The sequence below is a fragment of the Rhipicephalus microplus genome, chromosome 2, assembly GCF_043290135.1.
Source record: "Rhipicephalus microplus isolate Deutch F79 chromosome 2, USDA_Rmic, whole genome shotgun sequence".
Classification (NCBI taxonomy): Eukaryota; Metazoa; Arthropoda; class Arachnida; order Ixodida; family Ixodidae; genus Rhipicephalus; species Rhipicephalus microplus.
Window position 1 is genome coordinate 272,865,466 of NC_134701.1, and position 15,417 is coordinate 272,880,882.

The 15,417-nt window shown below is 43.2% G+C and overlaps 2 protein-coding genes across 2 annotated transcripts; one reads left to right on the forward strand and one right to left on the reverse strand.

Moving 5' to 3' along the window:
• Positions 1 to 871: 871 nt before the first annotated feature.
• LOC119169963 (cysteine-rich hydrophobic domain-containing protein 2) lies at positions 872 to 12,566 on the reverse strand. Its single transcript, XM_037420970.2, has 6 exons — positions 12,221 to 12,566; positions 11,149 to 11,203; positions 6,628 to 6,783; positions 4,688 to 4,744; positions 3,005 to 3,064; positions 872 to 1,389 (listed from the first exon to the last, which is right to left on the reverse strand). Exons 1-6 carry the CDS (start codon positions 12,361 to 12,363, stop codon positions 1,339 to 1,341), a joined length of 522 nt encoding a protein of 173 aa, XP_037276867.1. The 5' UTR covers positions 12,364 to 12,566; the 3' UTR covers positions 872 to 1,338.
• Positions 12,567 to 12,870: 304 nt separating this feature from the next.
• On the forward strand, positions 12,871 to 14,035 carry Vti1b (Vesicle transport through interaction with t-SNAREs 1b). The gene has a single exon (XM_037420969.2). The coding sequence runs from the start codon at positions 12,995 to 12,997 to the stop codon at positions 13,676 to 13,678; it is 684 nt and encodes a 227-aa protein (XP_037276866.2). The 5' UTR covers positions 12,871 to 12,994; the 3' UTR covers positions 13,679 to 14,035.
• Positions 14,036 to 15,417: the final 1,382 nt, after the last annotated feature.

Sequence of the window (15,417 nt, forward strand, 5' to 3'; positions counted from 1 at the left end):
CATATGAGAGTAAAAACAGGGAAATTGCATGAACCAGGAATACGATCGACCAGGTTCTAATGTATGCGGCTACCTACAAAGTTAAGAAAGTTCGAATAAATTAGCCACCAGTAAAGACATTACAAGAAGATAAACATGCTCCCATATCCCTGTACCTGTGTACAGCCGGGTCCCAAAGTCTAGCCTGAAATTCTAAAAATGCAATCCCTGCAAACAAACTAGCCGACTCTTGTCATGGTACTTGTGCAACAATTGTGCACCAACCTATTGCACTTTTATACGTCTCACGTAAGTCATTCGCACCAGCAACACCGGTCTACACGAAAGCTAAACAAATTGCTTTCGTTTTGCAACGCTGCAACTTTTCGCAAAAAGGAGCATTTGCTCCTATAAAGAGCAAGAAAACTTGCCACCAATAACAATACGTTAGCCAAAGCAGACTGCAAATAACACGCTTGTGCTATGTTTGCGTGAGCAACGATACTGTCGCGCAGCCCCCCGTTCGCAACACCAATGGCTCGCATTGACGCTTGCGACATAAAAACAGCTTACAAGCTGCTACAGTGAAGGTATGCACTTTGCTGCAAAGTAACAGTGCCGACTACAGTGAATGGTAACACACTACGGGCACCAGTGAAGCAGTAGGATGTTGGTCATTATGTTCACCTTGCTGAAAAGGCACCAGTGTAATGTTATTTTTTCTTCCTGCGCTCAATTTTTGGAGCTGTGGTGATTACAGAAGTTGCTGTCTGTACCAAACAGTTGCAAAACAAGTTCATTTCTTCATTTCCAGAGTACAATCGTTGGCAGGCAGAGCTCCCACTTGACATGGCTCATCTGCGCTATGTGCATTCTGGTTTAGCATTGGCTGTCAACATTCACATTATATAAGTGTTTTGTTCAGGTGACAGGCAGCGATTTTCCACACAGTTCCCAGCCCAACCAACTAGGTTGGCACTCTTTCAGCACTGCCACTGTTGTCAATGCATATAAATGGGCGAAACACGTTTACAATGCAGAAACGTATGACTATGCAAATGAGGGCCTCTGAAACACCAGCAGTGTGCTTCCTCAAACACATTTTCGGCTGTGCAGTGATAGAATACCAACCACCCGTGTCACTGTCGGGCGGCTAGCCCAAGACCAAGCACATATTCACAACTGCAGCCAGGAAAAACACCATCTCGCCGTGCAGGCCAAAGTCGGTCTTCAGCCCGCAGGCGCACCATCACTGCAGCGTCCGGCATTTTTGAGATTCACTGCGGGTGCACTCCCTTGGTGATGCTGCCTTTTGTCCAACCTTGGTCCGGATGCGATGGTGGTGACACTGGACGGCTTTTAGTCTGGTCGATGAATGGCCAGCTTAGGGATGAACTCGATAAGAAGCACCTAGGAAATGAGAACAGAACTTTTCCATAAAGTATTTGAGAGACAGACTGTTTAAAGAGACACTGAGGAAAGAAAAATTATTTTTCTTGTAATAGTAAATTGCTCCTCCCTGAATGCATATCACCAAGCTTGCAAGGATCACATGTTTGGTAAGAGAGAATACACGAAAAAATAAAACGCAGCTGGCGACACAATTTTCAACTTCCCACACCAAACACCATGACGTCACAGATTATGATGGCGTCTATGAGGTACTACGTATTTTCCAATCAATAAAAATGAAACACGTGGTCCTCTGGGGGAGAGGGGGGGAGGCATCAATTTACTGCTCACTTGACATACTTGAAATACCAAGTTTCAAGAAATTTCGTTGATACAATGTCGCCAAAGTACAAAGAGTACACTTTGAAATCTGTGACGTCATGCGCAGAAATTTCGGCACTAAACTCTAAAATTAAACTTGGACCTTGAGTTTCTAGTTTTAATAAAGCTCCCATGGTGACAGTAATGCAATTACAGTTCTCGGAGTGTTTTTCATCAATCCGAGTGGACTGATTGTTTCACATAAGTGCCTCTTCAAAAAGGTGTTGTAGTTTCATGCGCTAAACTTGGTTTAAGAGACATGCTGTAACAGAGAAATGATAAGCATCACTAAATGTTTGAGGTGTTCCCTGATATGCGGCTAACTTTTAACACATGAGTGTTTTTGCATTATGCCCTCACTGAACTGTGGCTGTCACAACCTGGACTGAACCAACAACATTAAGCTCAACTGGGCATCACCATAGCCACTAAACTGATCTCTTGCATTTCCCAGAGCGAGCAGACACCAGCTATGTGAGCACGGGCTTAAGGAAGGGTGTAAAAGCTACAAACAGATTATTTTGCAACAAGAAAGCATAGATGAATGCGAGTATGCAGCGAGTCTGTTTGACTGCAAATGCGGACATTGCAACATAAATGCAGCAGAGAAGCAGACAAATTTGGCAAGTGCTGCATTGTGCCCCGGGAGGCTACTTTAGACTATACCGCGCAGAAAGCAATTACCTATATTATACAAAATTCTTTATTGCTGAACCCAAAGTTATAAGAAGTTCCAACATGTACAATTTAATTGCTTTAACTTCTTATACAGCAAGTGAGCAGCCAGAAAAGTAATTCAAATTCTTGAAATATTCGAAAATCTGCAAATCGAAAACAATCTCAAATTTTTTTTAGCATGACTGCATCTTGTAGCTAACAGAAGCAGGCCACATGTCGCGAATGAAAAATTGTTTGGTCAGAAGATTGGAACATGTTCTAAGTCCCATTGCTGCAGTGATTTTACTATTACAACACCCACTGCTATCATCTGTGCCAGGCGTCTCAGCGCTTACCGAAAAGAAAGTAACATAGAGAGAAGCCTCCTAAACACAACTTGTGCACTAAATGAGTGTGAAATCCTGTTGTCCAAACTGCTCCCATTGAAGCAGCGCCTATAGCTCGATAAGTCAACTGACCATAAGTCTAACAAAATGAGCAGCATAATATAGACTGGTGGTATAAGACATCTCTCTATACACACAACACAATAATTTCATTCATACATATATTCATGGTGAGAAATATTACTCACATATTCCATCATGCTGTTGGAGTCACACCTTTGTTTTCCAAGCTTCCAGTGCAGTCCAAGCTGCCAAGAACATTGCATGAACATCTTTTCTTTTTTTATATACCATTTAACAGCATAGCTCTTGAAAACGGCCACAAAACATCGGAACACTGCCTAGCATCCACCCTATCTGATAAATATATTCCACATACTTGTACAGCTGTCGAAACTTTCGTGGACATGGCTACCAGGTGCTCAAGTGATGCTTACACTACAAATATTGAAGTTGACATGAAGTAAAACCACCTTTCTTAGAGGGACACTAAAGACAAATAACAATTCATGTCAGATTGAAAGCTTAATGTATGACATCTAAAACGGCAATATTATCGACAGCAGTGCTCCACTTAGTGAGAAACTAAGCTGAATGTATCAAGCTATGTATGCCACGAGTGGGACATTTCGGACATGATCCCAATGACGTGAGAGCATCCGACTACAATTAATCACTAGTAATCAAACTAGCTGCAATAAAAAAGAACCTTCCGTGCATCAAGAGACCTAATAAAATAGTGCTTGTCTGCTTATGTTTGATTTATAGACAACAGAACCACCTGGCGTTACTGAAAAGAATGGCGCGAGTGATTGAGAAGTTTCGTTTTCGCCTGCTTAGGTTAGGCTGGATATGTGGTGCCATCTAGTAGTGCCCACTTAAACGAACCAAGCAGAAAATTGTTAAATAGCCATTGCTGCTTTTTTGACTTCCGTTACTTTCATTCTGCTGATACTAGTGTCAAAGGCCGCACAGTAAGGGTGGGCAATGTTGGGCACGGCAACAGTGATGTCAAAAAGACCACTTTCAAGCGAATAATTAGAAGTGCTCTAACGCGATGTGAACCACTAGATAAGCACTTCCTTGGCGCAAAATATTACTACGAGGTTTCTGGACTGCTATTTTAACAATCAATGTCGACTTATTATTTGCCTTTAGTGCCTCTTTAAGGAGCTAAATAGTGAAACAATTTCCCTGTTGAGGAAATACATTTAAGGCTGCTTTTTTTGTGGATTTTTATTGATTTTACACCTTACAGCTGAAAAAACACAGCCAGAGTTCTCTTTGCACCATGAAACCTGATTTAACTGATTGGCATACTAACAACTAAGCCACTGAATAAGAAACCGACAAGAAAAATAGTACTCTTAAAATGATTAGATAATTGCTCGATACAAGTAAAAGTGAATATTTTTTAACATTTTAATAGTTTATTTTTTTATGATTGCAATTATTGTGTGATATACAGAGTGATAAAGCAAAATTGTAGTCACAGTGTCTGAAAAGCATAGAGCAATGTTATCCATGAACCAATCAACCCACCCTGAACAAGCCACTGTTGCACAAATAAAAAACTGGCATAAAGGAAAAGACCCATTTATGATAGTTTCTTCTCCTTAGGAGTGCAAGGTACAGTGCCAAAAAACACAAACGAGCCCGTATTGAACTTGCATACTCACTGTGCTACATTTCACAAGGATATTTAGAAATAAGTCCTTCTTTAGTACCAGCAGTACTACCGGTTTAATAACGTTACCTGTTTTTCTTCCATTCTTACAAAATTTCAGTTCAATACATAGATGTTGCAACACACACACACACTAATATAAAGATTTAATGCTCTTGCAAATAAGAGCGGCTTGTGATCTCACCTTGTGATAAAGATGGCTATTCTCCCAATCCAAGACCTTCTCTATTGAGTGTCGTGTCTGTTGCAGTGAAAAGAGTGGTGAAGTAAGTTAGATACAGTCTTGCATAATCAATGCACATGGCGTCAAACTTGTAAGATTTCCTTTTATCTTTTTTATTTGTTTTTATACATGAAAATAACACAAGACACTGTGCTTTGCTTCAATGTGCATATACTTTTGCATATCTCTTTTTTTGTGTGTGTGCATAGGTTTAGCTATTTGTATAGAGTGGGACAAGAAAGTACGTTTTAGGTCACGTTTCAGGTGTGGTACCACAATTTTTCCTCTAGAGAGGCAGCCCAGCGACTGCAAGCCATTCACTGGGTACGACAATGAACATGCCAGCTACAGCAACTAAGGATCTGATAGTGCCTGTTTTAATGTGACCCTTAAAATTTATAACAAGAATGACTCGACTTGATTGAGTGAATTAACAAATACTTGGACAAATGCAATGCAACTTCGACAAAGACACAGACAAAAAGGTCGTCTCTATTTACCTGTGTCTTCTCCTCTCATCTAAGTCGCACAGTATTCATCCGATCATAACTAAAAACTTTTTTTGTCACCATTTCACTAAGAAAAAAAAATCACCCCTCTAACATTTCCAGTTAATGAAATTTCTTTTTAGTTTGCTTTCTTCCCCTTTCCTACTACCACCTAATTTATGGCCTTATTGTGGCTTGAGCCACCCCACCAGGAACCAAGCAACCAGCCCATGTAAACAAAACAGAGCGGTTAACCTTCAAACTAATGACCTCAGATCAGTGTCTTAGACGTGCTCCAATAAAAGCCCTTTGCAAAATCTGATATCTGCGTGCATCTCAGGATATCACTTCCTTTTTCTGTTATTGTCAACATATTCATCAATGAATCCACAAGGGTTGCTTGGAGTTGACCATAACATGCTGGGAGGAACAACCCTTACTATGTTACATGGAGGTGTTCTTGACTTGATAATTAGTGAGTGCTAATTAGTGAGGTCGATACACATTCCTTGCATTGATCTCAAACATCTGAACATGTTGATACACAAGTTCAGACTTGTGAAGCTTGTAGATTTTGTCCACTTCCATTTTTTTTCTTTTACACTAGGAATGTGCTGGTGGGTTCGGTGTGCCGACATCGTCAAGAGTGCCACAACGTTGCCGATCACTGCTTTTTCGGGTAACTGAATGCATTCCGCTGAGTGGATACATCCACTAGGTTGATACATCAAGAGCAGCTCCCCCACTCAATGCAAAATGTGAGGAGGTGGTCTCATCTAGAGAGCTCTGGGATAGTGATTACGGTGATATGTTTCGTGAAATAAACGCAATCTCGACAAATCCCTGCAAATAACCAGCAATGGGTGCTCTAGAATGACTTTCATGTCAGTAACACTGCACATAGCAGTCAGAGTTATTAAAAATACCTTCTTGTACCGGCTTGCTTGGAATCGTCTCCAAGCAATAATTATAATATGTGGGTTTTTAAGCCCGAAAATCACGATATGATTATGAGAGACGCCGTAGAGAAAGGCTCAGAAGATTTTGACCATTTGGTGTTCTTTCACATGCGCTGACATCGCACAGTACAAGGGTCTCTACCATTTCACCTCCATAAAATACGACTGCCACAGCCGGGATCGAACCCGTGACCTTAGGGTCAGTAGCCGAGCATCCCAGCCACTGACCCACCGAGGCGGACTCCCTTCAGGCAGTGTACTAGCATGATATTGCTAAAATAGTGCCCTGAATATGCATATTTCAAGTTAAAGCAAACACAAGTGACGTGCAATGGTGTTTTCACAGATCACGAGGCAACGGTTAAGTCAGGCTTTGTGTCAAAGAAACTAGACTTGGGAAGTTGTCTGATCAACGTGACTGTGACACAGCTGTGATGCAAGGCCACAAGCTCACCCTTTTGCTGAGGCAGACGACGGGCCAGAGGGAACAGCCGAGAGTGCAGCAGCAACAAAGGCACCCACAAAAGAGCCACTTCACGTTCACTGGCAATGTTTTGCGCAGCACACTGTTTATGCGCATAATGGTTGCCTTGAACTCTTCAGGTGCCACCTGTTCACATGTGAAAAAACATGCAAAAAATGAAACGTCAAAGCAGTAAAAAATAATTAAGCAGGTTTGACATGCTGAATGTTTATGATTACTTACAAAGATAGACTGTACTGGGTGGAAACAGATTAACATAGTGCAACTGACGCTGTCTAGGGCATACCTGAATCTGCAGAAACTCTCCAGAGGACAACAGTGTGCACTGATGCACGAAAGTGCTCAGTTTATTCGTTCAAGTAATTAAAGTTAAGCGGCTCTTTCCCAGGCACTTCTTACCACAAAAAGCTATGCAAAGTTGAGACGTGCAGCTGAATTGAATGCAAGTTTACACTTGCCACAAATGCTGCTTTTAGCACCTAATGTGTTCAATTCTGGAATGCTGATGAGCTGGAACCAGGCCTACACAAACTCTCTAAATAGTAAAGGCAAGCTGTCAAGCTTCATACAGGATGTGAAAAGTTATAATTACATGTTATATAGTTAATGAAAAACCAGTACATAACGCAGCCGAATGAAGTTGACCAGCTGTGCGCTTCTTAACCCATTGGCTTCTGCAGCCGGCGATATGCCGGATGGATTGGCGAGGCCAAAAGTGCTTTGACCGGAAAATCGCCAGCCACCTAGCAAATGTTTATTTTTGATATGTTTCATAGATCGCAGCACCGTGTTTTGTGTTTGCTTTACGCTTGGTATATTATCCGCTAGATGGAAATAGCTGTCCACGTTTTTTAGCTGTTTGTAAGTTTGCGTTTTTTTTTTCTTTAACAGGCGAATGGTGCACCATCCTGGCTTTTTCGAAACATAGCGTAGCGTGATAAATACGGAAGCAACCCACCTGTCGTGGCCACACCAATGCGCCTACAAGCTGCCAAATGGGCTCACTTCCCTCGCCACATCCTGGCGAACAAAGTCAAGCAGAATCCATCAAGACTTTGCTTAGTTTGTAAGGCACTGGGCAGAAAGTCTCAGAGCCGATGGGAGCGTGAAAAATGTTAAGTTGCTCTTCACATGCCCATGTACTTTAAATTTTTTTATCCACAAAAATCATACTGAAGCACCTGATGCAGTCAAGCATTGTTAAGCGAGTAAAACAGATGTTGTTCAATGTGTTGGTTACGGATTTTATTCCGTTTTATGTGCACCTATCCATGCCCCCCCTCCCCCCAGGGCGTGAAAACTTTCGGATAAAATACCAGGCAGGAATGGCCGCAGAGAGCGTGTGGAAGCCAATGGGTTAAAAAAGATCAAATGCTACATAACGGCAGCTGGCACAAAAACAGTGCACCACATTCACCATCACGGCTGCGAGCAGCGCTGTCTAGGGTTTGCTTTCACATAAGCACACCATAAAGTGGATGACGAAATAACTGCCGCTGTAACTTAATTGGCAAAAGCATCGGGTGCATAATCCTAAAGTTGCAGGCTTGGTCCTTGTCGGTAGCAAGTTGTCTCTCCATACACCCTACATTGCTCACATCTTGACCACAATTACTGTAATGCACATAAAAAAGAGCATTTAATGTGCCCTTTAGTTTCGTTGACTTCATAATCTGCTGCTTCTACTTAAAGTTGTGTAAAACAATGAAACGTGGTCTCAAAATTATCCTCCTTCACACATGTTAAATGAAAGCACAAGCAGACTTACTCTCAGAACTCTCTTTTTCTTTTAATTAGCGTGTTATGCCACTGCATTTAATCACTGGTCTACACAATGACGCAGGCACAACCTCCCATTTTGTTTTTAATCAAAACATGCAAGCATCGACTGTCAAGTCTGTAAGCAACTGTTCCTGGTGTCCTGGAGTCCATTTCTCAGAACAGCCTAGCTGAAGTCAGCTGCATAGGACTTTTTATTGCAGGCATGCATTTGTCGCTGTACTCTCTTAAACGCCACTTATCCAGTGAGCGGCCGATGGTCAAGCGTTTATGCTAAAAAAAATGGGCAGCTACACATCTTGTTTGAAAGGAAAGAACTTTATGTGCATGTGCAGGAGCTTCAAAAGTAAAATGCAACACACAAGCTGTGGACAAGCTACGCAAAAGTGCAGTGTGTTCCTTCAGGGAAGTGGTTCTTTATTTTCATACGGAAACGTGCCAGAAGTTAGCACCACCATTTCCACATAAAAAAAATTGGGGGACCCTTAAGCTTCGCCTTTAAGAGTTGAACGCGTTAGCATAATCTGGCCCCTAGTGCGCCCTTCAACCGCTAAGTGCACACGTATTAATGTGTTTTGTTACACACACAAACACATGCATGCACGCATGACATATTTATAGTAATGCAGAGACTGTGCAGTATGGCCACTTCCCTCAGCATAATGCCTCACAGATGGCAGCACATTATATAGCATTTGCTTGATCAACGTCTCCACTACACCTTTGGAAAGGCATGATATGTTTTCCCCTAGATGGACATAGTTGTCCATTTTTAGAGCTGTTTGAAAGTTCCTGTGTTTTTTAGCGGCGATGGCTGCACTATTCCAGCCTTTTTCGACATAGTTTGATGGCCTCCCAAATGCACCTACAGATTGCCGAATGGGCTCGTTTTCGTCGTGACACCTGTTAAACGAAATGCGTTGAAGGCCAACTCCTGTGATTTTTCGAGGTCAGTGGATCTCAATGAAATTCTCTGGGTACGTTCATTTGCACGTTTGCGCCATTCATGCCGAATTGCCGACTTGGAAGTTTCGCAGATTCATTTCAAATTAATTTTATAGCTTGCCTCGAAAAGCTCACCTTGCTTTCCAGAATTAATAGCAACATTGTATGTGTGACGTTGAGTTTTGCCTGGCGGAAGTGACGAACTGATGTGCCACTGCAGCGTCTGCTTGTCTGCTATGGATTGTGTGGGTTCGGCCGGCGCTTCCTTGGTTGAGCGTGCGATTCCTTTTCGGTGTTGGTGGGCGTGCGATAGGTGCCAAGTGCTGTTGCGTTGTGAGCCACACATGATGCGCCCTATATTCACCATAGCAGCGTAAGCGTTTTAGCTGGTCGCCACAGACGGCGTCGACAGGTAGTGCCATCTGGCGGGCATTGTGTGCAACCAGGCAAGTTCCGGCAGCGTCAGGCAAATCTTTACATCACACAGACGCGCACTCGGTTGGGTTTCGGTATTGCGGTTTTTTGGTAATTAAAAAATATTTTGGAATTTTTTTAGCATTTCAGGTATCGGGCACGTGAGAAGAGTGTCTAAGGAACATAAAAGCACCATTATTCTGACATGGTCAAACAATCGCCGGAGTTGGCTTTAAAGGAAACTCATTTATGTAGTGTTTTTTCCTGAAGCAGCTGCAAGTAATATCGTGGCTCTGTGGTAGGACATTTGCTTACCATGCAAACGGCGGGGGTTCGATCCTGAATGAGACCAAAAATTTTATTTTTTATTTAATTGCTTCTTACTCAATTTTTTCGCTCACAACCAATGGTGCCGACGCCGACAGCACAATGTCTGCGACACGAGTTCTCTACCGCTATCGCGTTAAAATAATGAACCACTTTGGCGATGGAGCGCGCTAGCATTCTTCACCTGTGCGCAGTTTAGCCGCAGCTTGCGTGGTTCGTTTTACTTTCGAGGCACCTGTACATACAAGTATGTGCCTACATCACTTTATCGGTTACACGATGGCACCACTTTTTCATTCAAATAAGAGAGTGAGCCAACACTAGTCACATTTTCTGGTGTCCAGATGAAAGTTCCATTTCCTGCTGGATTACTGAACGTTTACAGCGGGAAAGATTACACTGGTTTGATAATTCAGCTATACAGCACTAGGTGAGTGAGAATTTATTAGAAGGCAGAGAGGTCGGCCTGAGCTAGTTCGCTCTAGCCTGCTACTCTATGCAAGGAATAAAGGAAGGAGGAAGGAAGAAGGATGATGATGGGGACAAGTATGTACAGTAGCCACTTAGCATAGCACCCTAGTCTAGTATCTAGCCCAGTGCACTTGCTAAAGTCTAAAACAGTCTTTGTAGCAGTTTTTGACTCTGGTCATTCATTGCTGACATGAGGCTTTCACTAAATTCAGCACAAGGTCTAGGAATATCCTTCTATACAATATGTCTATGTTCCAGCTGTATATTAATTCACTTGGAGCTGAATTATTGAACCGTAAGCCTGTTTCCCGCTGGAGAGATTTACAGTTCAATAATACATCTGTAAGTGAAAACTTTTTCGTCTGGGTTATGCTTTGTTGTTTCATGCTGTAATTCACATCCGCCAATCAAATGCAGACGCATTTTGAATTTATAATACTGTATCATACAATAGCGAACCCCTCCGCATATTCTTAAGTACATAGTGATCATAACTGATTCTAGCACCAAGAAAGGACAGTGGTAAGAAAGAGAGCAGTCGTTTCCACTGTTTACCTTGGCTGATAGCGTGGGCGGGAACTCCGTGTCGAACTTGTTGCTGAGCCCAAATCTGCACAACGTCCGCAAACAGAGCGCGCAGCTGGCGTTAGAAAAACAGCATTAAAAAAGGGAGGGGGGGCAACTCTGTCGTAATGTGCAGGCCATTATGTACCCGCTAATAGATTACGCTCCAACTGCTTCGCACAGAGCGTATAAAGCATGCTCATTCGTGAAAAACGAACTGGCCCGGAGAAAAGAAGAGGGGGGGGGGGGGGGGGGCTAGAGCTCGTGCATCTTCGCGGAAAACAAAGGGCGCTCCGAGAGAGACGACTTGTCTAGCCGCTGAATCAGCTGATCAATAACAACACGTGAATGGGTAAATGGATACCGTTGGTGACGTCAGTTCTCACGGCGAGAAAGCGTTGCTGCGAACCGATTCGCCGGAATAACAGCTCAATAATACGCGGGATTCAGCTTACATACGCGAGTTCCGTAGTTCGAGCACGGGTACTCGACGTGGGGCTCACTGCGGCGAAGGTGAATCAGCATGCAAACGAATCTAGAGAGCAAACTATCATTCCTTCGCTGTACGCAAGTTGTAATTAGGCGCTACGCGTCGGTTTAGAAGCATTCAGTGTCTACTTTTACAATAAAAATTCCCAATGCAGAGCGCAGGCTCCTACTCTGTGCTTTCTCTTCAAAAGCTTACGCATTGCCTAGAATAGCGTGCGTTTGGTTTCGCCTTAACTGAGATAAACTGCAATCACACGGCAACTTGGGCGAGTTGGTACCGGATGATACTACGGTGTGAAAACGCGCAACAAAACAACCGGACTTAAAAGGGAAGAGACGACACACACCGCTCCTTGTGTAAATAACTCGCTTCTCTCCCTTTCAGCCCGATTGTTTTGTAGAGCGCTGTTACATTGAGTTATAACCTGAGATAGCTCCGGCTACGAAACGACGAATGCATCGAGTTTAAACAAAAAAAGTGAAACGCATCGTCACGGATCCCCTGCACGCGCTCCCCGTGGGGGGTCTCTTTGTGAGCGAAGGCATCGTAGATTCACGCGCGGCTGCTACTCACACTGTCATGTTGCCCGCACCACGGATGACCACGGGCTCTGGCACGAGACTGACAAGCGAATCTTCGTTCGCTCGCTCCTCGTCGTCATCTTCCTCGTAGATCGCGTCAAAATCTGCCATGTTTGATTCCGGAGACGCGGCCATCGGTCACTCTCCTCGGCGCATGCGATTTTTTCTCCACCGTGAAAACGTTCACTTATGCGCGCACCGATGAAAGCACGTAACTAGAACGCCTTCAAGACGGGGCTCATCGCTCGTATGTCAGACCGTCCCGCGGCTGCTTTGCAAGGCGTTCAGCTGACTACGGCACGACTTTGTTCGATGATCGCCACTACTCTGCTGTTTTTGCTGGCCCCTGGGGCTAATGTTTTCGCTTGAAACTACCAACAGCCTTACCAGCTGGAGACAGATGGCAGCAGCAGCAAATCTGCGTTCGATCACGTGACTGTAATGACGTTTTTGTTTTGAATAAACTTTCTTTTCTGCCTAACTATAGCCATATCACAAATTCCGGACAAATCATTAAAATTATTGAAACGAATAAGGCAAATGTAATGTAACTTGAATAATAGGCTAATAAAAATAAAAAAGCAATAGTTTCGTATTTGGATAATAAACTTGGCTTGGCCGGGAGTGACTTAATTTTGGATTTTAAATCACATGATGTGCAGCTGGGTGTGTTTTTCTTCGATTGTGTCATCTGATCGCATGGTAGGCAGTGATTTTGGGTACCAGTTTCGTGCGTTCGGGCTGATTCAAGCATTCGAAGACCACGATGTCTTCAGAAAAGTTCGAGGACCTCGAAGAGGACTTCGTTTCGCTTATGGACGACATACGACGCAAATTGGAAAACGCCAAGGGACGGAGTGGCGTCGGCGAAAACAAGAAGTCTCTGCTTCGCGAAGTGCAGCGCAAAGTGGACCAAGCGAGCAGCGTATTGCAAGAGCTAGAGCAGGAAGCCCGGGCGGCGCCAAACCCTTACCGCGTGCACATGAATTCCAAGACGAGAAAGTACCGCGCGGAATTGGACGACGTGAACAAGACCGCTACATCGCTGGCTGGCGGTGTCACGCACATCACCATTGCGAGACAGGACCTGTTGAGTCCGTCCAGTGTTCTCGGTGATTTCGGTGCAGGCGATCCTCAGAGGAGTAGACTCTTGCAGATGAACGAAACGCTAGACAGAACGACGGACAGTCTTGCAAGAACATTCCAAGTGGCTGCCGAAACCGACCAAATTGGGACAGCCGTGGCGGAGGAACTTCGCACTCAGAGGGAGTCGTTAGTGCGCACGAAAGAGCGGCTAGAAGAGACCGATCAAAACCTGACCACGGCCCGCAAAATACTGCGCACCATGTACAGGCGTGTCATGACCAACAAAATGATCCTTATCCTGATTATCGTTGTCGAAATTTGTATCCTCGGGGCACTGATCTACTGGAAGTTTATTATGAAGTGAAGTTGTTCGCGTGAATCCCCTCGTCGTGCCTGATTGCTTTCTTCGTTGTACTGATTGTAAACTTTAAAAAGCAATCGTATTTCTATAAATTGCGGTTGCTGTGAGATTAGCAATCACTTTTAGCAGGACTGAAGCACGTTTGTGTAATCTTTCTCTCTTTTTTTTCCAATTTCGAGCTAGTTTTCGTGCATGCTTTATTCTTTCACTAGCACAGGGATCAATTTAATATTATTCGTGTGCCTTGATCTCAGTTGTTCCGTGCTATTCGGTGCGAGTTCACTGTTCCTACTTCTACATCCACATTGTTGTATTCTAAGTTGTGGGTACTACATTTATTAAAAGTTAAGTCTAACCATAGTTCAGTGTGCACAGTACTGTAACAGATAAAAACAGCTATCAAATTGTGACGAAAACATCAAAACCATACTTACACAGTTCATGCTTCGTCAAACATAGCAGACAAACAGTATGTGGGTGTAAAACATTTATAAATTGCTAATAATTAACAGATTCTTCAAGTGAAAAAATTAATGAAATCTTCATGTAGTGGCCCTATTAACTTGTTCACTCGCACTTAATCTCGCGGCTCTCAATTTTTTATGGAGGTCTGTGTTCTTATATTTAGGTGCACATTAAAGAACTCTAGGTAGTTAAAATTTTTTTTATCCCCCCTCAATAGCATGCCTTATAATCATGTAATAGTCTTGGCACGTCAAACTCCTGCAATTATTGTTATTACTCATGCTTTATCTGTGGCACTGATAGTGTTACCAGTGCAGATACGAAAGTAAACATGCCCGCACAGTTTCTCTTCCAAATGGGTTCTACTCCCCTTTGTGCTCTGCACCCTAGGTTTTTCACTGACGAATGAAAAACGAATAAACATGTGTGGGCAAAGAAGGCCCCAAGCTTCTGCACTGACACTTCTTAAGTGCACATATAGACATACCTGTTGATAAATGCAAGAGTCGCGACTCCTGGTGACGCCATGTGTATGTGAACACGAGAGAGACCTATTTAGCACAATCCTGATAAATACTGTCAATTATTTTGTGCCTAGGCAACCTTGTATTGTCTTACCCTTCACTTTGGCTAGCATTATTTTGTGACAATGAGCCGGTAACCAATGTAGGAGGGCTTTGTTAGGGACCATTGCTTCAAAAAGAACATTCGGAATTGATCTCCCTCGTGATCAACATTTTCCTTCACTTGCCAGTCCATCCGATTATCGAACTTTACACCAGCACCATAGCTCAAAATAATCCAGCCTTATCCTTTCATATTCTTTGCAAGGTCTGCAACTCAAACTTTGCTGATGCAGAGGTGTAGTTTGCAATTGCTTTCTCCTATGTACCGCCTGCTCAATGCCAGGAAATACCTCAATGCTAGTTCGACTGATGTCACTTATCTTGAACTAATGCCAGCATTGCACCACTGCCTGCAGTCAAGATACTTCCCTTATTCTTCCCTTGTTGATCTATCCAACTATGCTCAGTTTCATACAACAAATGCAACACTGTCAAGCCGAAAGAGAGACTTCTTGCAGTTCGATGCGTTCACACCAAGAAATAGTTCAATGATATTACCAGCCACAATGAGATTGGTTTCGTTATTTTAGGCTGAGTAATAAATGAAGGTGCTTCATGCTTTTGAAAAAAACCTTGTTATACTTGTTAGCACATTGTTCTGGATCGCTTAGCATCTCTTTGTTTTTGGCATTTCATTTGCGGCTTGTCGCG

Coding starts and splice junctions, on each gene's coding strand:
- LOC119169963 (XM_037420970.2), bottom strand. CDS start 12,363: ATGGCCGCGTCTCCGGAATCAAACATGGCAGATTTTGACGCGATCTAC. Junction 4,745..6,627: donor TCGTCTGCCTCAGCAAAAGG/GTGAGCTTGTGG, acceptor TCACTGCAACAG/ACACGACACTCAATAGAGAA. Junction 1,390..3,004: donor CCAACAGCATGATGGAATAT/GTGAGTAATATT, acceptor CTCATTTCCTAG/GTGCTTCTTATCGAGTTCAT.
- Vti1b (XM_037420969.2), top strand. CDS start 12,995: ATGTCTTCAGAAAAGTTCGAGGACCTCGAAGAGGACTTCGTTTCGCTT.